At 39.1% G+C, this 24,870-nt stretch overlaps 1 protein-coding gene and 1 long non-coding RNA gene across 3 annotated transcripts; both read right to left on the bottom strand.

Annotated features, from left to right (window-relative positions):
* Positions 1 to 1,261: 1,261 nt before the first annotated feature.
* LOC124265104 lies at positions 1,262 to 2,405 on the bottom strand. The gene is made up of 2 exons (XR_006895341.1): positions 2,139 to 2,405; positions 1,262 to 2,108 (listed from the first exon to the last, which is right to left on the bottom strand). It is a non-coding gene; the product is annotated as an uncharacterized LOC124265104 (long non-coding RNA).
* Positions 2,406 to 7,490: 5,085 nt separating this feature from the next.
* Positions 7,491 to 23,467, bottom strand: LOC124265069 (peroxisomal membrane protein 11C-like). Of its 2 annotated transcripts, none has more exons than XM_046699861.1 (5): positions 22,966 to 23,467; positions 17,428 to 17,886; positions 14,953 to 15,131; positions 11,989 to 12,069; positions 7,491 to 8,117 (listed from the first exon to the last, which is right to left on the bottom strand). In XM_046699861.1, the coding sequence occupies exons 2-5, from the start codon at positions 17,656 to 17,658 to the stop codon at positions 7,883 to 7,885; spliced, it is 726 nt and encodes a 241-aa protein (XP_046555817.1). In that variant the 5' UTR covers positions 17,659 to 17,886; positions 22,966 to 23,467; the 3' UTR covers positions 7,491 to 7,882. The 2 variants fall into 2 exon arrangements, with proteins under 2 accessions (XP_046555817.1, XP_046555818.1); XM_046699862.1 differs by having other exon boundaries at positions 12,013 to 12,069.
* Positions 23,468 to 24,870: the final 1,403 nt, after the last annotated feature.

The raw sequence follows: 24,870 nt of genomic DNA, 5'->3' as shown, positions 1-24,870 counted from the left end.
TTAATAAGTTAATAGTCCAGCCATATGACGGCGGGGACACCAGATGTGAGCTCCTCACACTTTACCCATATGGGGAGTCGAACCCGGGTCTTTGGCGTGATGAGCGATCGCTTTAACTACTAGGCTACCCCCACCGCACCACATTGCAAAAAATAGAAGATAAGAAGGTTTGTCTCAAGTCAATGTACATAAATACACACTGCCATTAGAGTGAGTTTAGTTGTACGCCGCACTCAGCAATACTCCAGCTATATGGCGGCGGTCTGTAAATAATCGAGTCTGGACCAGACAATCCAGTGATCAACAGCATGAGCATCGATCTGCGCAACTGGGAACCGATGACATGTGTCAACCAAGTCAGCGAGACTGACCACCCGATCCCGTTAGTCGCCTTTTATGACAAGAACGGGTTGCTGAAGACCTATTCTACCCTGGATCTTCACGGGTCCACTGCCATCAGAAATGTAACACCGCACACAATGCCAGAGATCTAACTCTGCCACAGAGACAACAGTGCCTCGCTCTGGGTGTTGGTTCAAATCACGGACTCAACACCTAAAAATATTTCAATTTGTACGTTACGCAGAAACGGTAATCCCAAATATACTCATAGAAACGAATAGGGGAACACATGAAAGTACAAGCGTTCCTTTATTATTTCCAGAGTTTTAAACACAGTGTAATCATACCTTGTGAAGAAACCTAGAAAAGAATAAAGGAACGCTGTACTTTCATGTGTTCCCTTATTCGTTTTCATGAGTATATAATGTATGTTCCATTGGACCACCTTCTAAAGGCACAATTTTGTGTTTGTATAGCTTTCAGCCATGGGAGCTGTGCCAATATACACTTGTCATTGAGGAACACAAAGTACGATATCTGGACTCTGCCAGACCTTCCATATATGTGAAGCATCTTTGGCTGAGGGTGTTGCGATCAGGTGTTTCACTGAGAGTGTGGGCTCCAAAACCCAGATAATAATAACGGCTATTTCTAAAATACCTGTTTCCACGCACTTGTGCATGCTCTAACACATGATTACTAGGGGTGACCGGGGAAACAACTGTCCTTACATCTATAGTCTATTGCATCATGCTATTGGCACCAACTATTGAAATACCATTGCAATATTGTCTCATTTGAGGCCATTTGCCAAATGAATGTACAGTTTATATGAAATTGAAATAAGTTGAAATATACTCAACAACAAAAGTTCTTGTGACGCCATTCAAAGTGACATAGAAGAAAACATTAAACCAAATGAAAGACAAATACATTTAATGTACAAATACTTGTTTAATGTTAAAGGATTTTTATAAAGGTCACTTCACATTGTTTATTTTTGCTCTTAATGAATCCCTGGGTATATATACTATTTACAAAATACTGTTAAAAACGGTAATATTTCATTATACAGCTTGTATTAGGAATCTAAAACGCACCACCGTCGAAAGCATTTCGCGAATACGCAAGATAATGAGGTAGCTGGTCACGTGGTCGCGTGACGTCATACCCGAGAGTCGCTACATCAACACACGGAAAATACCGTGGTACAGCCTGTTCGCTTACTGAGGTCTGCTTCTAGTTTAGCAAGTAAATCATTCCACTAAGTCAAATCTGGATTTGGATGGCATACTAGATACAGATAACATACATGCAACAATTTCAATTCATAATCTTGTGATTCGACATGTTTGTAAGCAGTAAGATGACCAAGTGAATGCTATCGGGCTAAAACCACAGTTCAAACTCTAATCTGATCCAGCTGTCTTGTCGTTGAGTCGTTACATGTGGTCAACCACTGTGGGGATGGTCTCTCGCGTGATTGGTTTGCTGATGTCGGTGCCACAAGTTCCATACAGTTCCTGTGAACATTAAATCGACGTTGCTCGGTTCCTGCTTGGAGCATTCCAAGTGCCCGCCACCGTTCATTTTCAGAAAGCCTTGGCATCAAATGAGTTTACTTGTGGTCCGACATTCAACGTCTTTTCAGGTAACACTCAGTGAACGTATCTTTATCCACAATGAAAAATCTATCCGCAACTCATGTTTAAATACCCACAGACTTACTCGTTTTTCACGAAATTGACGTGCAAAGCCTATATCACCTGGTTTTCAAACACCAAAAGCCTATTCACCTGGTTTTCAAACAGTCAAAATGAGTTTGTATGCTCTGTTATCGTATTGTGAACGTGTTTTTTTATGGTTTGGGTTAAACATGATCAAATTTATCCAAACATGTATGTGTCACAAGAACTTTTGTTGCTGATTATAGTTTCAGTCTCTTTCAATAACCGACAACAAACTTGAAAAATAAAGATTAAACTTGAAAAGATCAAGTAAACAGTTAAAACATAAACACAAAGAAGCTGCAAGTCTGCACCCAAACATAAGAAAATAAATACAAAAAAATCATAAATATTTAATAGAAATTTTGCGCTGCGCATTAATCAACGAAAGTCAATTACTAAACTACTGACAGTCACACATACTATCGATGCATCGATAGTTTTTCGTTTCCGATATGATTAATTGCTATCGGAGACTCAACAAATGCAATCCATCGATAGTTTGATGCATCGTTAAAGCCCAATTTATCACACTGGATAACCCAAGCTGAGGCGTCAGAAGATTAACAGTCATGGTTAGGTCTACTAATGCCTACAGTGAATAATGCCTACAGGGAATAATAGCTACAATGTTTGCAGTGACAGCGATACGCTTACCTGCACACAAGTAGATTGTTCCACTTAGTGTGCACTTTTGCCTACAAAGGGATTAGGGGAGGCCAGCAAGGAGAGTAAAGAGTAAGATCAAGAGTATTAAATCGTTAGCTAGCTTATGTTTTGATAATTCCATACGCATTTAGTTCTCACACGAGAAGGAAATTGAAGAGTAAAGTAATTAATAGAGAGATTATTAAAGGGAGAAGGAAATGTATTGCTTTAAAATGCTTGTCATACAAATCTTCATTGCAAATCATGGCAAATCCCAAGAAAGTCGAATACTTCACATCACAGAAAGGAGGACAGCAGGTACTCTTGGAGGGATACCGCTACAGACTCAACAACAGGCGACAGACGTGTGTACACTGGAAGTGTGTTCAAGGTGGCTGCTTTGGCAAGTGTACGACAGTCGGACAGTTTGTTCGGAATCAGACCCCACACAACCACCCACAAGAAGACCAGGTAGCCCTGAAGATTGCCAGTTCCCTGAGGCAGCGGGTACAGACACAGACGACGCCAGTTCAGGTGATCTACGATGAGGAGATTTCCCGACTTGACCAAGGTGAAGCAGCAACAGTCAAGTCGTTCCATTCTATGAAGAGTGGACTCTACAAGCAGAGACGGAAGATGATGCCACTTCCCAGACGCCAGCGAGGTGAATCTACCCGACTTCTTCAAGGAGACTACAGATGACTGCCCTTTCTCTGCATTGATGACGGTGATGATGACAAGATTCTCTGCTTCAGCCACAAGTGACCGCCTCGACCCTCCTGCAAGAAGTGGACACCCTCTACATGGACGGCACCTTCTACTCCTGTCCTTCTCTCTGGGAATAGCTGTACGTCATCCATGGCCTAGTCGGAGGGAAGATTACCCAGTTGGTCTTCTGTCTACCGTCAATCGCCAACGCCACGACCTATGAACGCCTGCCACGCCTCCTGAACGACAAGATCCAGCAGACAACGGATCGCTTCTTCAGCCTGATGTCATCCAGACGGATTTCGAAACGCTGCCATCAACGCTGTTGAGACCGGCTTCCCCAACCGCGACGCCCGTGAATGCTATTTCCACTACAGCCAGGCTCTCTGGAGGAAAGTACAGAACCTCGGCTTCAGCAAAGCCTACCAGCAGGATCCTGAGGTCCACAGATGGGTCCGACGAGCAGCAGCACTCCCCTCCTCCCAGTGGCCATGGTACAAAATGCCTGGATAGAGGTCATGGACGACGCCCCTGCCATTGGACAGAAGGATGAGTTCCAGGACTACATCACCAGCACCTGGGTAGATCTAATCATGCACGGTTCCGGTCAACTATGGAATCACCACCACACCAGCCCAAGGACCTAACAATCATCTCGAGGGTTGGCATTCAGATCTCAACAAGACCGCCCAGAGAGCCCACCGAACATTTTCGCCTTGTGTGAAGGTTCTGCAGAAGCTGGAGATAGCGGAGAGAAATAAGCTGGGCAATGGCTCGATGAGGCGCCCGCCCCCACCCCACTCTAAGAGGACGCATTACACAGAAATTGACCAGAGACTCACTCGTCTGAAGGGTCCAGCTGACATCTGGTATCAAGACGCCCCTGGAATTCCTGACTGCTGCAGGATATTTGATTAAGCTAGCTTGAAACCAAATGACTATGTTGATGAATGTGTGAAACTGTGTGTATACATGTAAATTACTTTTGGTTACCACAATGACTTTATTAATGAATGTGGTAGTTGACTGTGTGAAAGATGTATATATGTATATATAATCATGAATCAAATTAAGTTTTAATTACATTTTAATCCAAATAAATGATTGTTTATTTATGTAAATTTATTTATCTCAAAACAAACTACTATGTGAAAGATATGAATAAAGTTTAAAAAAATTAAGAAAAATATGACAACAATGTGAAAGATATGTATATGAATGTACATATGTATATGAATGACCAAATAAAATGTCTCTCAACATAGAAAGTTACTGTTTTCTATATACTGTAGGCATTAGTGCACTTTGAAATAGGACCATGCCACTTTATTGAAAGGTTGAAGGCAGATGCAATCAGCAGCACTGGTGCGTAAAGTTGTTTATTTAACACTGTAGGCATTATTCAATGTAGGCATTAGTAGACTCCACCACAGTCATATGTTTTTTATCCCACCAGGTACCCATTCACTGCTGAGTGAACAGAGGTTATTCATGCACAAACTCACTTGCCTAGGGTGAAACCAGATGCGTCACACGCTTCATTGTAGGGCAGGACTGAAGTCCCAGAAATTGAAGTCCCATGAGTCAAGGGGCGGTGGGGTAGCCTAGAAACCGTTGGCTCGTCACGTCGAAGACCTGGGTTCGAACAATCACATGGGTACAATGTTAAGAAGCCTGATTTCTGTGTGACCTGGATGTCTATGGAATACCAGCTGATGGAACTCAGCCTTACTTCCAGCTTTATCCCAAATACAACGACATTACACATGGGGAACAATCAAGGTTGCATTAACTGCCCCTCAGAAACAAAACAGGTTTGTACTACTGGGTAGAGAAGAACCTTATGGGTGCAGTGTTTGAAAGACTAAGGATGAGGGGTTGATTCCAGTTGTGGGGTAATACTTCTGAAAGTAAAATCCTGACGCCATAAGGGACAAAAATACACTTTTATGCAGCATTGGATAAAAAATGAGAAATACATAATGGTTTGAATTTCAAGTACACTAAATATTCAACATCAGGTTGCCTTGAAATAGTTTGCCCAAACATTCGGCATAACAGAAATTCAAACATTTATAACAGACCTTAAGTAACACACACATGCTTAACCTGAATAATATTGCATGCTGTTTAACTGTGCTGAATAATAGATCATACAGAATTGCATAGCTCTCATGGACCAACATACACCAAATAATAGAGCTTAGTGAATCAGTAGATGGGATTAGTGAATCAGTAGATGGGTGGGTTGGTATGCAGGTGGTTGAGTGAGTGAGTTTAGTTTCATGCCACACTCAGCAATATTCCAGCTATATGGTGGCGGTCTGTAAATAGTCGAGTCAAGACAAGCTGGTTGAGTGAGTGGTTTAAGAAGTGGGTGGGCAGGTGGTCGAGTGAGTGGGTGAGCAAGCAGATGGGCAGGTGGGTGAGTGGGTGAGAAAGCAGATGGGCAGGTGGGTGAGTGGGTGAGCAAGCGGATGGGCAGATGGTTGAGTGATTGGGTGAGCAAGCAGATGGGCAGGTGGTTGAGTGAGTGGGTGAGGTAGCGGGCTTGCTGGTGGTTATGTGAGTGGAAAAACAAGCAGATGGTTGAGAAGTTGGTGAGGATGTGGGCTGGCAGGCAGGTAAGCAAGTGAGCAAAAGCTGAGGGCAGGGCAGGGCAGGGCAGGGCAGGGCAGGGCAGGGCAATGGTTGAGCAAGTGGGATGAAAGGTCTGAGATCTTTACCACTTTGGTGAAACCACAAACAAGGGTATGGTTGTGAGAAACATAGAAACACAACCAGGCCCAACATTCATAGTTTTGTGGCAAGCCAAAAGGTCACAACACAGTGCCAAGTAGAGATGACGACGACGATGATGATGATGATGATGGTGGTGACAAAGCCGCTGCCTCTGCCATTCATACATTCACACACAGGGTTTTAATAACATACTGCTTATTTTGTCAATACTTCCATCCCACTTACTTTAAATATGACAATTAACACAGAACAATATTTACATTATTCTAAAGCGCACTAAATAATAAAGCACTGACAGTCTTATCCATGACTCAAACAAAGACCATCTGGAAGAGTCAAAATTGGAATGTTCCAAATTGGGTTTAAAATGCCACATATATGAATAACTGCAAGACTGCTATACAAGACGTGTTTAATCTGGAACACAAGCAGCTTTGGGTCTGAGAAGTTGTTCTACAAGGTCTGCAGAGTGAACAATAAAGTGATGTATGACATTGCCGTGGTAGATCCACATGAGAATGGAACAAACACATGAAGGAAATACTGTAAGTCAGAAATTCTGAATATCAGAATTGTACAAGTCCTGGTGGACCTGCCCCTGATTCTGGAGGACAGAGTATTCTGGGTTAGTTCCACCTGACCTGGCACGTCTCGGAATAGATGCCATGGCCAATATACAACAATTAGTAATATATAAGGCTGCTCAAAACATTGATAATCAGAAATATTGTGGATGGCAGGGATAGAAATACTTTTTTTCTAAGTGTGTCTTAGGGCACCAGACAAATATTTTAGGTGTGCCTTTCAGAAACTGAGTATGCCCACATGTTTTTAGAATAAATGACAATGATGATGATCATTTGAAATTTATTGTTAAATTAAGAAATGGGTTTATGAGCATTCAAATATGTATGGTATTATTTAATTTGGAAAAAAAATATATATATATTGTTTTGGGGATTAAATGCCTAAATGTGAGTTATGTCTCTGAAAAATCAGGTGCGTCAAAAGGGCACCGAGAACATTTTTTAGCCATGCCATTTAATAATTACCGTGCCATGGCACACTAATATATGGGGTATTTCGAACCCTTGATGGGAATCATTCTAAATGATCATGGAAATGAAAATTGTGTAATCCATAATATCGTAAATATACTTGTGTGATGAAATAGTTTTAATATTTACTCAGAATATTCACAAAGTTAGATCTTTATTTATCAGCTGCTCCTAAAGCATGTTCATTACAGCGTTAAGCTGGTAATCCAAGCCTTAATATGTCACCATTCACCACTGATGTGAAATATATTAATTTCTTTCATAATTTTTCGTCATTTTTGCTCAAAGTTACTTCAATATTTCTCAACTGACATGAGTATAACCATGATCGATCGCTACAATCTATATATCGATAGCCAGCCCTAATAATATATGTACAATCTGGATTAATTGACATCTGAAACAAGTTGCAATTATTAGCAATTCTGACTATACAATAATAAAAAAGAACATTTTGTTTTGTATATCATATTTCAAACTCCTTTAAACATGAATACCTTGGCACAAAATATAATATTATTCTGCTGTATATCTAGGGAATGTAGGTTTTGATTACAGGTAAAGTATTTTTCACATAGTTGGAATATATTTTACATTGTATCCGGGGAATATCTTTCTTAATTCTAATGTTGTATGTCTGAAGTATGACGCGGAGTATCAGGACCGGGTGTACCAGTGGCGGAACAGCATGATGAGCGAGGAGGTGAGGCCGAACAGACCCGACTTGGCGGCACCAAACCGTCCCGCCCATAGAAATCCTTTGGGCAGCCAGTTGATGGCATTGAGGAGGTCGGCCATTGACTGAACCAGGAGCAGGTACTGGCTGAAGATGTCACTCTGTAAACTGTGAAGCTGCATCCGCAGCTCTTCCCGCTGTTCTGAGTTCTCGTAACTGGAAGAATACGACATTGTTAACTCAACTTGTCAAGAACAAACTTTATATTGTTGATTGAATAGTGAGTTTAGTTTTACAGCAATCTTAGCAATATACCAGGAACATCATGACTGTGGACACTAAAAATGGGCTTTAAACATTGTACCCATGTGGGGAATCAAACCCGGGTGTTTGGCCTGACAAGCAAACGTTATAACCAATACGCAATAAATGTCAGTAAAAGTTCAGAATATTATTGATTGATACTATCATAGTTGCAAACAATGGTGGGTATTTGGTGATTGTGTTTTTACAAATAACACGACTAATAGCGATTGAGTTTAGTTTTACGCCACTTTTAGTAATATTCCAGCAAAATCACGGCGGGAGACTCCAGAAATGGGCTTCACAAATTGTGCCATGTGGGGAATGGAATCCGGTTCTTCAGCATGACTAGCTAACGCTTATAACCACTAGGCTACCCTACCGGCCCTAATATGACTAATAGAGAGGAGCAGGCTTACATTTTCATTACTGCATACTGAAATTAAGAATATACAACACTGTATCATTCAAAGCAAACATACTTTCAAAAATTGTTCTTCTGAAATTCTACACAAATCCCAGTCCTAGCACAAATGTGTTTTTTAGAGATGAAACAGTATACAATGTTTATTTGAAAATATATTATCAAAAGTTCTCTGGGTCGAAATAATTACATTTGCTTGAACTAAAATACATATAAATACAGGTGCTTGAAGATGACACACTGAAATATGATCTGTCTCAAATGCCTGCTGAAGGTTGCAAAAAAACTCAAGTCATGAAAGACGGTTAATATTGTCTAAAACAAGGTAACTATAAGTTCTACTACACTAAATCAGAATCACTTGCTGAGCCAGTTGCGTTTGTAAACTGATAGCCAGATAGAAACATGTGACAGCTGTGATTGGATGAAATAGTGCAAGATTTCTATTTTTTACGATAAGCACATCCATCCAGTTATTAAAACCGACAACAATTTTACGTATTTAATGACTTTTCTCGTCCGGTCAGACCACATGCTCTTGACCACATTGGAAACGATTGAATCGGTCAGTTGTGTTGAGGTTATGCTTGGGTTAAGGTCTGACTTGAGTTTAGACGTCAGTTGAGTTCAGGTTTCCCTTGAGTTAGGGTGTTTCTTGAGTTGGGTGACAGCTCGTCAAAATAGGATTTAGATAGACTGATATAAAGAATTTCATAGTGCATCTAAATAGAAGTTACATATAGCTAGCTGCAATAGAGCTACTGTATATTATAGACTTTACGCTACAATAGAGCTAGATAGTGTAGATAATAGAATTTAAGGTATCACATTAAGTTACTTATTTGTCGAAAGAGAGTCACGTTTAGTTCCCCAAATAGCACATTTCCATACTTCATATTTAGTTACCGTAGTTTTGTTTTCATTTCCACTGCGTAACATTTGGTGTTGAGTAACCTAAGGTTAATATGGTCAAAGGGAGGTAAACCGAGAAACTCACCCCAGTGTCTTTTGATATCAAATATATCATCACAAATTGATAAAGTTACACATGTCCGAAGCTTACCGAGGATATTTTCACTTTTATCAATGAGTGTTGACATATTTCATATCAGAAAACACAAGTGTGAGATTCTATTTATTATAAAAAAATCATTCTTCATTAGTTTTCAATGAAAAATGTACATCTCTGATAGGGCTGCACAATATAACCGGTTTACCGGTATTTACCGGTTCAGGCATGAAAGAGATACGTATTGCAATATGCTGATCGAAAACCGGTATTTTGACATGCATTCGGAAAATTTTGTAACTCTCGGAAATCTGCGGACGCTTCCGTTTCTACATTATTCCTCTCCTTGTTTCATTTGTGCCAAACATTATTTTACATTTTTATTTGTCATTATTAAAAGTTTGTATTAAAGCCTAATCAAGCATAGTGATTTTGTTATTTTTGCTTTATAAATCAAGCATTAACTCGATAATAAGTAGTTTTTTGTCATAAAAACTTTCCTTCAATATATTGCAATACATATCGCAATATATGCTTTCGCATCGCAATATATCGCAAAATGAAAATTCTCTGCAATACCCATCCCTAGTCTCTGAACATGGTACTGCCATTAGGGTTGCAGTGCAGCGATGTTGTAGCATTGTGACGTCATCAGGTATTTTACGTCAAAGCATTGCGAGTCCTGTAAATGATGATATCAGGGCATTGTACAAAATCAATTATTATACCTTCATGTAAAATACTTCAGTTTCATTGGTCAATGGTACTTTTACAAGTTTCCATGTCACCCCTCCAAGGAGGGTGACAACTGGAAATAACATTACCCGCTGCCACGGTAACCATCAAACTCCCCACTGAGAAGCTGTATTGCTAACAATCGTATGACGTCATGATATATGATGCATGCAGTGCACAGAGTTCGAAAACCGTTCAAATAGCTATTTTTGTGTTCACTATGTGCACATAACCCTTACTTTCACTGCTTTATCTAAACTATTTTATACATTGAATGTTACTCAACTTCAACATAATTAACCATTTTTATAGCCGTTTCAAGCTTTCACTGATTTTAAAACTCCAGTCGAGAGTAAGACGCCATATTTTTTACATGTCAAATAGTCGGTAGCGAGCTTATCGAGCTTCAAAATAGAACAAAATTATCTTTCGTACATTTCCCATGACAGTAAAGTCAAATGTACACCTTTTTGTAAGAGTGTACTTATACAGTTCAACTTATACGGTCTACTGTCCTAGAAGATATTGTTTGATCTCACACAAGCAATATTTCCTGTGGAACAGTTTGGGATGATAAATGTAGCAATCCTGTACTGAAATCTGCTTGACCAGCAGTTTGCATAGAATCCTTTAAGGCAGAATGAATCATCTGGCAGGTGTGATTGGATGATTTTGTAACAGATTTTGTGTTATTGAACTGTACATCAATCCAGTTTTAAATGCTGACTAGATTTTCAATAATTATTTCGGTCAATTTAAACAAGATTTTGTTTGTTATTTATTGCCGTCTCTAAACCAGACTGTGTACACATGTACATATAACATTTGTTGATAGTTTAATTAATTTCATATAATTTTAATCTATTATGGAAGTCAATAGGCAAAATATATGGTTTTGTGCAACCATTAGTAATATGATCTAAGGGAGATAACTGTAGTTACTCTGATCAAAGGGAAGAACGACCCACCTATATTTACAAGTAATGGAGGAATGTAGTAAATTGAGACAATTTATGAAGGAATGGTACGAATGCAAATCTAGTGAAGTATTCATTGTGATGACATATATGTCACATTTTTTAGTTATCACTATAACCAATCTATTCACTACAATTAAACTTCTAGTTTTCAACTTGCCCACAAGCCTATATGACAGTACAACTAGACTAGGCTTGTGGAAACTTGTTTTGTGGGAACTCTGACTAAAACAAAACAGGTTTTGGTATACAGATCAGAAAATAAACCAACTACTGGCTCCCTTGCATCAATGGAAAAATAAAACTTAACAAACCCTGGACACATCCAACACAAATGAAAGATGAAGGGAGGTAACTCTTACGACACTATCTCAGTTTTGTCAATCGATAAATTACACCCAATTTGTGCCCACTTGCATAAAGCAATCTTATCACTGTGACTCTTTCTAATCTATACTGGAGTCATCATAATTGTGTTGCTTTGTGCAATTAACCCTTATCTAATTTACTGAAATGGAGTATATTTATCATGACTTGAAACAAATACATAAGTGCTTGCTATAAACCTGTCAGTTGCTTCACTTCAAAATAAGGAAATGAATCCATCTAGATTACTAAAATACTTTTAATTCTACATACTATTGGTCTTGGGTGTCAAGATACCTCTGTTTCTTTAGTCTGCTGGCTGATTTTTTTAACTTCGCAATGGTCAGCAAGCACCTGTAAACACAGAACATATTAAGGTTACTTGACAAATTGTTAGCAAGCACCTGTAAACAAAGAACATATTAAGGTTACTTGACAAATTGTCAGCAAGCACCTGTAAACACAGAACAGCCCTGGTTACCTGACAACGATCAGCAAGCACCTGTAAACACAGAACAGCCCTGGTTACCTGACAACGATCAGCAAGCACCTGTAAACACAGAACAGCCCTGGTTACTTGACAACGGTCAGCAAGCACCTGTAAACACAGAACAGCTCAAGATAACTTGACAATGATCAGCAAGCACCTGTAAACACAGAACAACCCTGGTTACTTGACAACGGTCAGCAAGCACCTGTAAACACAGAACAGCTCAAGATAACTTGACAATGATCAGCAAGCACCTGTAAACACAGAACAGCCCTTGTTACTTGAGAACGATCAGCAAGCACCTGTAAACACAGAACAGCCCTCGTTACTTGACAACAATCAGCAAGCACCTGTAAACAAGGAACCTCTCAAGATAACTTGACAACGGTCAGCAAGCACCTGTAAACACAGAACAGCTCAAGATAACTTGACAACGGTCAGCAAGCACCTGTAAACACAGAACAGCTCAAGATAACTTGACAACGATCAGCAAGCACCTGTAAACACAGAACAACCCTGGTTACTTGACAACGATCAGCAAGCAACTGTAAACACAGAACAGCTCAAGATAACTTGACAACGATCAGCAAGCACCTGTAAACACAGAACAACCCTGGTTACTTGACAACGATCAGCAAGCACCTGTAAACACAGAACAGCTCAAGATAACTTGACAACGGTCAGCAAGTACCTGTAAACACAGAAAAACCCTGGTTACTTGACAACGATCAGCAAGCACCTGTAAACACAGAACAACCCTGGTTACTTGACAACGATCAGCAAGCACCTGTAAAGACAGACCAGCTCAAGATAACTTGACAACAATCAGCAAGCACCAGTAAACACAGAACAGCTCAAGATAACTTGACAACAATCAGCAAGCACCAGTAAACACAGAACAGCTCAAGATAACTTGACAATGGTCAGCAAGCACCTGTAAAGACAGACCAGCTCAAGATAACTTGACAACAATCAGCAAGCACCAGTAAACACAGAACAGCTCAAGATAACTTGACAATGGTCAGCAAGCACCTGTAAAGACAGACCAGCTCAAGATAACTTGACAACGGTCAGCAAGCACATGTAAACACAGAATATCTTTGGCTACTTGACAATTATCAGAAGCACTTGTCAACAATCTTGGAGTCCTTTAAACAGTAAACCATTTATTACTTCTGTTGTCAGAGCCATTTCTGCAATGATCTTGCATCATAGTGAATGCACATGGCTTTACGCTGATTTCAATAATATACATACACCATGTGGGAAAACCAAACACTACCAGACCCAGAATAAAACCTGGGTGGGCATTCTTCACCATACATACCTCCTTCACCACTTGACTACTGTACCCATGAAGATGAGGGTTAGAACTGGTCTTCAGTAACACATGCTAGTCACAGGAGGTAACTTACAGGGTCAGATGGTTAGGTTGCATGTAGTTGCAGCCTGATAAAAAAGGTAGATAAATGCTCCTTATGTCAATCACTGCACTGTCTAGTCAAGACCCCAATGTTTACAGACTGTCTTCATATCGATGGAATATTGTTGAATGCGGCATTAACCAATAAATATTGGTTGGCTTGTTTGTTTAACATGTTTAACGCCGCACTCAGCAATATTCCAGCTTTTTTGCGGTGGTCTGTAAATAATCAAGTCTCGATAAGACAATCAAGTGATCAACAGCATGAGCATTGATTTATGCAATTGGGATACGACGACATGTGTCAGCCAAGTTCGTGAGCCTGACCATCCAATCAAGTTCATTGCCTTTTATGACAAGCATGGGTTACTGAAGATAAAGAAAGAAACAAGCAAGCATACATTTACTGGCATACATTTACTGAGATACATTTACTGGCAGACATTTACTGACAGACATTGGCATACACTTACTGGCATACATTTACTGGCATACATTTACTGGCATACATTTACTGGCATACATTTACTGGCATACATTTACTGACACACATTTACTGGCAGACATTTACTGGCATACATTTACTGACATACATTTAATGACACACATTTACTGACATACATTTACTGACATACATTTACTGGCATACATTTACTGACATACATTTACTGACATACATTTACTGACATACATTTACTGGCATACATTTAAAGACATACATTTACTGAGATACATTTACTGGCATACATTTACTGACATACATTTACTGAGATACATTTACTGAGATACATTTACTGGCATACATTTACTGAGATACATTTACTGGTACACTGACATACATTTACTGACATACATTTACTGGCACACATTACTGACACACATTTACTGACACACATTTACTGACATACATTTACTGACATACATTTACTGACACACATTTACTGACATACATTTACTGATATACATTTACTGACATACATTTACTGACACACATTTACTGACATACATTTACTGACATACATTTACTGACATACATTTACTGACATACATTTACTGACATACATTTACTGACATACATTTACTAACATACATTTACTGACATACATTTACTGACATACATTTACTGACATACATTTACTGACATACATTTACTGACATACATTTACTGACCGACATTTACTGACATCCAGCACAAGCATCACAGTGAAGCATTAAACAACAAAGAAAATATGACCCTGTTAGTGTAGTAGAAGGCTACAGCAGGATGGAGATAAACTGTGTCGTTTCCTAAATATGCCTTGGTGACCTCTGGCGTAACACCTACTTGAAGGCTTGCAGTGTGAGAGAGATGGCCCACAGGATGAGACCCGCTAACCAGAGGCTGCCAGATTTGATGTTCAGGATCTGCTTGTCGGCACACCAGGCAATGTGCTCAACAGGGTAGTACAGCTGGTTGACCAGGTTCGAGCCTAGCTCACACACACGTAGGCAAGGGTTCTTCTCCTGAAGAAAGAAAAATTGTGAGTGTAATGTGATGCTTTTGTTCTTCTAATAGGCTACTGATAATGGGTGCTGTCATTTTAACACACTGAGGGGAGTTTCAGTAATAGTGAGTGAGTTAAGATTTTAAGTCACATAGGCAATATTTCAGCCATATCGTGACTAAAACAAGGTAAACATTTATAATGATTAAAAATTAAATTATAAACACATGTCAACGAAGGACAGTAAAACAACTAGATTATCACAGATATATATTTAAAACTAGAAATTAAATCTATAACAGTTTAACTATAGAGGATGATACAATATAAAAACGGGCTATAGATCGCCAACAACTGAAGGTAGATCACCACACTATGGACCATGGGGACTTACAGTACCTTTGTTACCTGCATGGACCCTAGTTGGATTTACACCATCCCTTCAGCTGCTGGCGATTGTAAGAAATGTTAGCCAAAATTAAAATAACAAGAATACTACGTTAAAAATCCTGGTAAGTTTAAATTGACTTTGTAAGTTTTGAGGACTTAAGTACCCTCTCAGGAGGACAATAATTTACAATACTTCAACCCCCTTGAGGGTACACGCTTGAAGTCAACTATCTGAGTTATTAAAATTTCAGAAAGACAAGACAGTGTTCCAAACGGTTGCCTGGAGTAGTTGCAAGTAAAAATTACCCCCACTCGACTGCAGGTTAAAGGACTTAACGTTGTATTTCATTTTTAGCTGTATATACAAATGTGTATAACAAAGTTCGGTTCTTCTCAGTAATCTTAACATTCCATTGTCATAAACTTCCACGTTTATTTGCATTTAAAGCATTCATCTCTTTGGTTAGTTCCTCTCTGAAAGAAGACAAACAAAAGTAGATTATGAAATGAATGAATTCCCTCTATCAACATGGGAAGAAGTCACAGAAAAGCTGCACTAGCATCTAGTAGTACTTATTATCCATCATGGCACAAATCAATTAGTGTAGTGCAGAGATTTTTCATATTGCGATATATTGTGATGCGAAAGCATATATTGCGATATGTATTGCAATATATTGCATGAAGTATTTTTAAACCAAAAAATACTTATAATCGAGTTAATGCTTGATTTATAGAACAAAAACACAACCAAATTACTATGCTTGATTAAGCTTTAATAACAACTTTTAATCATAATAAAATAAAAATGTGAATACTATTTGGCACAAATGAAACAAGCAAATATCTGAAGATTTCTGAGCGTTACAAAGTTTTTTCCGAATGCAAGTCAAAATACCGGTTTTCGATCAGCATATCGCAATACGTATCATTTTCATGTCTGAACCGGTAAATACCGGTAAACCGGTTATATTGCGCAGCCCTACTTATTATCCATCATGGCACAAATCAATTAGTGTAGTGGACTGTAATTTGGTCAGGTTCCTTAAAAGCTCAGGGCTAATAAAGCTAGTCATGATTTATGAGAATATGCTTCAGTGAATATCACTGTGTGTTCCTTGGGTTCCTTGTGCATACTGGATGCACATTTCTACATCACATAAACCTGCTGGTTCAATGTGTGTTGGCATATTGGTTGGTTGTTGTTTAACACCCCACTCAGCAATATTCCAGTTACATGGCGGCAGTCTGTAAAGAATTGATTCCTGCCAGACAATTTAGTCATCAACAGCATGAGCAGTGATCTACGCAATTGGGATACAATGACATATGTCAACCATGTCAGCAAGGCTGACCACCCGATCCCGTTAGTCGCCTCTTATGACAAGAATGGGTTGCTGAAGACCAATTCTAACCTGGACCTTCACGGCTTCCGTGTGTAAAGTACAGCAGCTTGCTGGACTTGTCTTCACAGTAAAGTTGGAAACATCGCTCGATTCATTTTTCCTGTTACTAATTGCAATTTGGGTATTGTGTATTGTAAACATGTCTAACATGTTAAAAGTATTCTTCGCCTTAAATGTGAGTCTGGGATCAAATACTGCTAGTCTGGGTGAAGGGGTCTTTTTCGGCATGGGTACTACAGATATGTACTCCAGGTACGCAGAAATGTATCCTAGCCAAAATCTGTATACAGAAATGTATCCTAGCAAAACTCAGAATACCCTAGCACGATTCTATTTTGCATTCTGTTGTTTTCTTGATTGGAACTGTCATACTTTGTCATATTTTTTTCTAATGACTGATGCTAACAATGACAATGCACTAAACATGCCTTGCTGCTTGTATTTTTTTCTAATGACTGTTGCTTACAATGGCTGCATCAGGAAACCGAAACATATCTGTTTTAATCGTCTCTTGTGTACCTTGCGTCCCAGTCCATACTGCAGGTTATATGCCAGCATAGGCAGGTCATCGAACAGTCGAAGGATCACCCTGCACGCGCTCAGCTCGCGGCCAATCACACGTGCCTTCTCTGAGATGGGAGAATTGCTGTCCCCACCGATAAACATTGCTGCATAAGAACATAGCCGGATGATCTTGTCGCGGCCTCGATACGTTTCGATGAATTTCACAAAGTCTACAAGCAGTGACATTTTGTTATGTTAGCAGGAAACTGTTCTCGAATACACCGTGTCACTAAATCACATCGCACAGAAATTGCTGACACATATACAGAATGCTGCTTGCATTCAAACTTTCCAGTGAGGAGTCTAAAGTTCAGTTCAAGAGGGCATCTGTTTACAATGTCGATTATCCAGCTGCGCACATGCATGGTCTGGATAAACGGCGTGCCGGAAATCGAACTAATGTCGTGCTGTCAACTGTAACAGTGAAACATCCGATAATTTCCGATATGTATGTAATGTATGTGTAATTATTTTAAGAGGTGAGTCTCAGTCTTTTAAAAAGTATAGCTGTTACTAAACTGCATTGTGTACGACATCAGGGTTGGCCAATTAGGACATGAACATACTGTGTTGGAAAATCAGAGGTACAACTGTGTAATAGATTCGGGTGTCTGGACGACGGTCTCATAACGAAATTATAATAGCTCTAAATTTGATTTAAAACCAAACACGTATGTTTAGATACTAGATAAGGGGCCATCCATTTTGGCTATCAGGTGATTTCTCGTGCCGTATGATTTCAACATTTCTTGTGTTTCCAATTAGGGACCGTTCATAATTTATGGCTAGGGGTGGGGGTGGGGTGGTATGGTGATTTTTATGGAGAAGCATGTACAATGTGAATGACCCCACACACACACACTCCCCTAAAATTTATGTACAAAATAAGTGATCCCCTGCATGTCATGTACAAAATGGATGACCCCCTCCCCTCCCCATAATTTCCAAGCATAATTTTAAACATATTTTTATGTACAAAATTGCTGACACACACACACACACATACACAAAATGGGTGACCCCCCAGCCATAAATTATGAACGGTCCCTAAGGTGTGGATATATGTTCATTGGGATAGTTTTTACTGGTTCATCTTGAACGAAATGTAATGTTCGCGTACACAGTAAATGCTCTCCAAGTGACCGTGTTACAATATCCTTGTGTAAAGCATAGTGAAATCATGCAACCTCGACTTTATCCGTTTGTGACCTCTCTGTATCCGTTGCCAGTCTAAGTAAACTTAGGCTCAGTATTATCCGTTACACTGCTTATAGCTCAGGCTTAGTATTATTCGTTACGCTGCTTATATTATAGCAGTGAAACGAATAATACTGAGCCTAAGTGTACTTAGACTGTCTCCGTTGCCAGAGGAAAATCAGTTTTCGACAAAAAGCGGTGAAATGTAATTTTCTTTTTACCGCCTAACATAATTTCGGACAACACTAAGCAGTGCTTATTTTTCAAACCACCTAAGTATTTGCACTTGCACTTATACCATCAAATAGGAAAATTTCCTGAAGAGAGACGAGAGTGTGTCTGAGTGTTCGAAACCCCAGCCCCAGCCCTTGAAAATTCCTGGATCCGCCCAAAATGTATTGATTGAATATATCCATATCTGATGTTGACAATTGCCGGGTATGCCGTCATATCATAAACATACCATTATTCTACCAGGATCTTCTGAAGCTGTGGGACCATCTGCTGGTGACACTGATAATCTTGTAGTTTCAACTAGATGCACAGGGCGACAAAACCGCAAGATGTATTTAATTTTATTATTTATTTATTTTTTGTTTTTGTTTTGTTAGAGGGATATCTGTGTAGCTTTCATTAATGCTGACACGTGACCCTGTGGTCCCATGCATAGACTGGTTTGCATGAAGAGATCTCCCTATAGACCATTCTTAATGAGCCTCATGAATATTCATATCTGTACCAAAACGAGGCCAAACGGGGCAAGGACACAATCGCGTAATGGCGACAAAACTCAATGTATACTTCCTGGTTTCAAATTTCCCTTCAACGGTACATTACGAAACTGTCCAGTAGTTCAGGGAAATCGCAGAGAAATGGGAAAGGGCTACACAAATGTTTCTGTAGCATATCCACGGATTGAAGGGTGAATAATTACTGTACATCACGACACATCACGATAAGTCATATGACCTAGATATCTAGGTAACGTTTACCATGTTGCTCAGCATTTATGAAGGGAAGCTACTCTCAAGTCACAATAGTGGATATATTACTAAGGAAATCAATTACGTTTACTTTATCAACATATGAACAAAGTAAAGACGTATTTCCTGACCTGGATTCAAATCATCCACTTCCACATGGGAGTAGTGTTGTTAATTCTTGAGCTAGATAATCGAGATTATAAAGTAGGATCAAGATAGCTCTCCTCGAGTGGATCTGGACCAGACATTTTTTTATTATTATTCATGTGATGAAATTATTTGTTTGGTATTTTTTGTTTAAAATGTTTTGTCCTATCGACTCTGTTTTATAGATATAGGGTATTTATTCACGCATTTATTTTCAGTTGTACAGGACTAGTGGTGATGGGGGATGTGTGCGTAGCTGCATGTTACAATCGCAGAGGAAAAACGAATCGCCACATCATCATGTAGAAACTATTTATTTCAATCAACATGAGTGGGACCAGAGACCATATCTATTATATGGTCTCTGGTGGGACACAATGTGCAAGACAAAACTGGATGATTTTTTTGAAGTTCTTTCTTGACTGATTTGGAGGTGAATAATTAATTTACCTAAATGGACAAGTGGTACCTGTATGGGGAATATTTGAACTAATTTTCAATACTGTGTTACTATACCATAAAATTTATTTATTGTAGATCAGGTGTACTTATTTTGTACCACTGTAACTGAAGACATTTCTAAGGAGAACATATTATCAGATTAACATAACAGGATTCACACTACAGCAAACAATTAACCCAACTAAATAACGAACACCTGGAGTGCAGTTAATAAAAATTTATTTTGAAATGGTGTCTTAAAAGTCCAATAACAATAAACACATTCACAATAGCTTCCAACTGTAATACTGATGAATAACAATAAAATTTTCAGAGGATGCAAATTGAAAATATATTGGGTGCAATATTTATGTTGATAGAAGTATCCTTTTAGATTAGTCTGACATGAATGGCAACAATTACAGCTGGATCAATGCATAATTTATCATAGTTTTCTCCCCCTACACATTATCATAATCTCTTACCAATGAATGATGTTTTTTTCTGATTCCCAACTAACTCTTTTCAAAAAGGATGAAATACATTATGCTTTTTCATCAATTATTAATTAAACAGCAGCAAATGAGTTACATCTACAACTATGCCATTATGAAAGACCTTAGTATTTTTCAGTTAAATCCATCAATGTGAATGTATTGCAGCTGTCTCTTTTTTCATCCATCATTTACACAACACAAAAGCACCAAACAATTTCATTTACATTCATGTCTGTCAAATTGTGCTGTTTGGGCAAGGTACTTCACAAAACCTGGGAAGATATTCAACAAATGAAAAAGTTCCAGCTAATCAGTGCCAATGTTTGAAATGATGGAATACTGTAAAATGTTAAATCAATGTTTATCATCATACATGAATTTACAAACTCCAAACTTTTCAAGTTCAAGTTTTCTGTTCAATTCTTCTATTTTGTCAACCTTTTCCTTGAGTTGCCTCCCCTGTTCATGTTAGTTTTGCTGGAGTTGTTCTATGTAGGACTGGGGTCAGTGGCTGCTGTATCACTGTCTGCTTCACTGTAATATAAGCATTGTAAAGCATCACTTATCTCTTTGACAACACAAACAATAAATATATCTCTGGAATTACAAATATACATCAAGGAATAGTTGCTAACATCATTTTTTAGACAGTATGGGCAATCAATATTTTTATATGTAAATAAGATAGCATATAGGTCAAAGTTCAGTTGTATTAAATTCTTTAAAACCATGTCAGTTGGCAAAATTAACTTAATACGATCTGACATTCTTACTGTATCTGAGATGGTGACTGTGGTAGATTCCTTAATCAGCAGCATCTGAAATGGATATTTAAACACTAAATATATGAATGTGTTTGAATGTGTCTCTGTGTGTGTGACATTCACATTGTACATGTGCCCCTAATATTAAAACCTTGCATAGTGAACAGTTTGTACATTACATTACACGGCAGATCTAGACTATGCCATGTGCCGTAATTAAGTTGTACTTACTATGAATCATTTTCGAGGATCTCTCCGTATTTTCGTCAACCACTGCCTTCTTCTGATCTTATTCTTGGGAATATGGTGAAAAGATACCGTAAAATCCCTACAGGCATCACTCCAACGCAAAGGCACACAGCAGTAATCTCTCCTTTCCGAGGTCGCCATTTTCAAGTTTGGGTCAACCTATTTAAGCCTCGCTTTCGATTTGACCTCGAGGTCATGCATATTGGCTAAGAATGGTCTATAACGCCGTTTTTACCTTAAACAATTACGACCAAGCCAAAAGAAATACTTTGGAAATATAAGGCCATTTAACTAAATTTAAATTTGCAAGCGATCGGTAAAGTGTTTCAGTGTGTAGAGTCTGTTAATTAAGGTGAAGGATTACTAGAATCTGTACTTTACTAAGAAAGTGTAATCCCAAATATAACATATGTTACATTTGATCATGATCACTTTCTAAAATGGCATTGTGTATTTCAGAGGATTATCTACATTGCTGCAGCCACGGTGTAGATTTAGTCTAAACTTTCTAACAACTTTATCACAGAGGAATATTTGATGACGAACTATTACGACACAAACGTATTGCTTTAAATGCAAACAATAACATGGTCATGACACTATGTGCATCGATCTTAGCAAGTGGGATACGATGACATGCATCGAATAAGTAAGTGAGAACAACCACCTGATCACATTGACGTACTTGACTTAGTCCTCTTTACTCCTTGAGGATCATAGGGCCTCAACAGTTGTCCTCCACGCTTGTCGACCGCCTCCATGGTGTAGTGGTTAGAGCGTCCGCCCGGAGAGCGGAAGGTCGCGGGTTCGATCTCCGACCGCGTCATACCAAAGACGTTAAAATATGGTACTTGTTGGTCCCTGCCTGGCGCTCGGCATTAATGGGTACAACAAGGACTGGTCGGCTCGGAGTCAGTATAATGTGTCTGAGTGGGGCATTCCTGCTTCACTGCGGCGTTGTATCTCAGTTGGCTAGCACTATAAAACCAGCCTCTGTCTGGGCTAGTACAAGCAGCCGCACATACACATACACACGCATGCACGTCGTCATATGAGCGAAATATTCTCAAGTACGACGTTAAACCCAATTTCACCTCACCTCACCTCACCTCACCTCACCTCCACGCTTGCCGGTCAGTGGGTCATTCCCAATGCTAATATAAACAACACATTGTGTGTCTCCAAAATCAACTGATTTCTCTGCATAATTCGTACCTCACAGTGGGAATGGTCCAGTTGCATAATATTGCTGTCAGCTTTTCAATACACACACACAGGAATTTGTATAGACGTTGGCTGACGAATTAGATCAGTTAGAATGAGATTTTGCGCGGTAAACCTTGACATCGTTTGGGTGACCTCGCCCAGATGTATACTACCACGTCAACTGTCGCTCACTTCCCGATTTCAGTATGACTACGTTGTCAGTCCAGCAGAGAGTTAATGATCTGACAATAGATACCGCATCCCGGAACTGGCTCACGTGATTCACTAACTTCATCAACTGATGAAGGTCCACAATACAACGACAGTCCTAATATATTGATAGACCTTGCCCAGATGTACACAACCATTTCGGCTGTCGTTGTTATGTATTCAGGTTCATTCACAAGTTCGATTCCATGACAAAATTCCATTAAACGATTTCACATTGACAGCATACAGACTCCTTTACTGCAATGTTTGATCCAGAAGTGAAACTACAAGCGATGTCATATACATGACGTCATACATAAACTGGCGCATCGTTGCACACAAGTAAATCTAGTTTATAGTCGCAAACAGGCAATGTCTCGAACAGGCAAAACCAGTTAAAGATCAAGATCAAGATGTTTTATTGTACATAAGGCCTCTGGCCCATATACATAGTATTGTAATGACAGGCAAGGTATGGACATTGCAAACAGTGGAAAGCATCATAACATTGTTAGATTAGTTAACAGGAGAAATTAGACTCTTCCTTAAAGACAGCAAATGTGTTAAAACAGGGCTAATTTTACATGGACAGATTCGTCTTTTGATGATAAAATTCTTATAAGTGTTTCCCTTGTAGGGTGACCCAGATATTTTTGTGGAATGTACTCCTTTCTTTAACAGGATATAACAGTCGTCAACTACATTGTTTCCACACATATTATAAAGCCATCAGCTGTGATCAGCAGGGCGTGTGTTTAAACATGTACAAATGTTTCCCAACCTAAGGAAATATTTATATTTTTAACACCTGGTTTCGGGCGTGAGGGGGGTGTATTTGGTGGGAAGGATACCAATAAGCCTTTCTGGTCAGTGTGTAATATCCTTTCCAATGTATTAATGATTGCCGGTGTAAATATACGGTGGTAAAGTGGAAACATCCCCATGTTCTTGCTGTACCCTCTTTTTGATTCGGAATCCAGACATTATCCCATACGGACATGTTTTCTCAAATTTGAGTTACTCGCCGGAATATACCCCACGCCTATTTTAATTCATGTCTAGGGTAGTACAAAGGAAATGCTAGTAGCTGCAATTTTTTCATAAACTTAGATAACTACAGTCCGTTTGAGTCAGAAACGGACCGATGAATTGCAAATTTTATCATTGTACAAAATTGCCACATAAACATAAATAGTACACATGTTTATCATTTACTAATACCCAACAGCTTTCTTATATTTGAAAATTTTCCGGACTCCACCAAAAAAGTTGTTTAAGAAACTATCATTAAAATTTTGACACAGTTCACTGTTTGTTACGAGGGAGGAGTGCAGAGAAAGGGACAGCCAGGTGTTAGAGAAGCACGTGCACAAGTGCCCACCAAGTTATTGATTCATTAGCCTGTGCTGTGCCGTCTCCATCCTTTCTCGCACACCTGGCTGTCCCTTTCTCTGCACTCCATTCGTAACAAATAGTGTCAAGCAAATAGTTATCATGAGGGAAATACATAATGGGAGGCTTTGATCAGATAGATTGAGGTCGAATACCTAAAAATCTACAACCCAGACAAATGAAAAAACCCAAATGCCCTCATGTCCCGCTGGGATGGAGGCGAGGAATACATGTTACGGGGAGAAGGTTCAGAGTCCTTTTTCAGGTTGAAGATCGAGTAGATGATAAAGGATCTCCAGGTCACGGAGTATC

The sequence above is a fragment of the Haliotis rubra genome, unplaced genomic scaffold, assembly GCF_003918875.1.
Source record: "Haliotis rubra isolate DU_JTF1 unplaced genomic scaffold, ASM391887v1 Scf96, whole genome shotgun sequence".
NCBI lineage: Eukaryota > Metazoa > Mollusca > Gastropoda > Lepetellida > Haliotidae > Haliotis > Haliotis rubra.
This window is presented reverse-complemented; position numbering and strand designations above follow the sequence as displayed.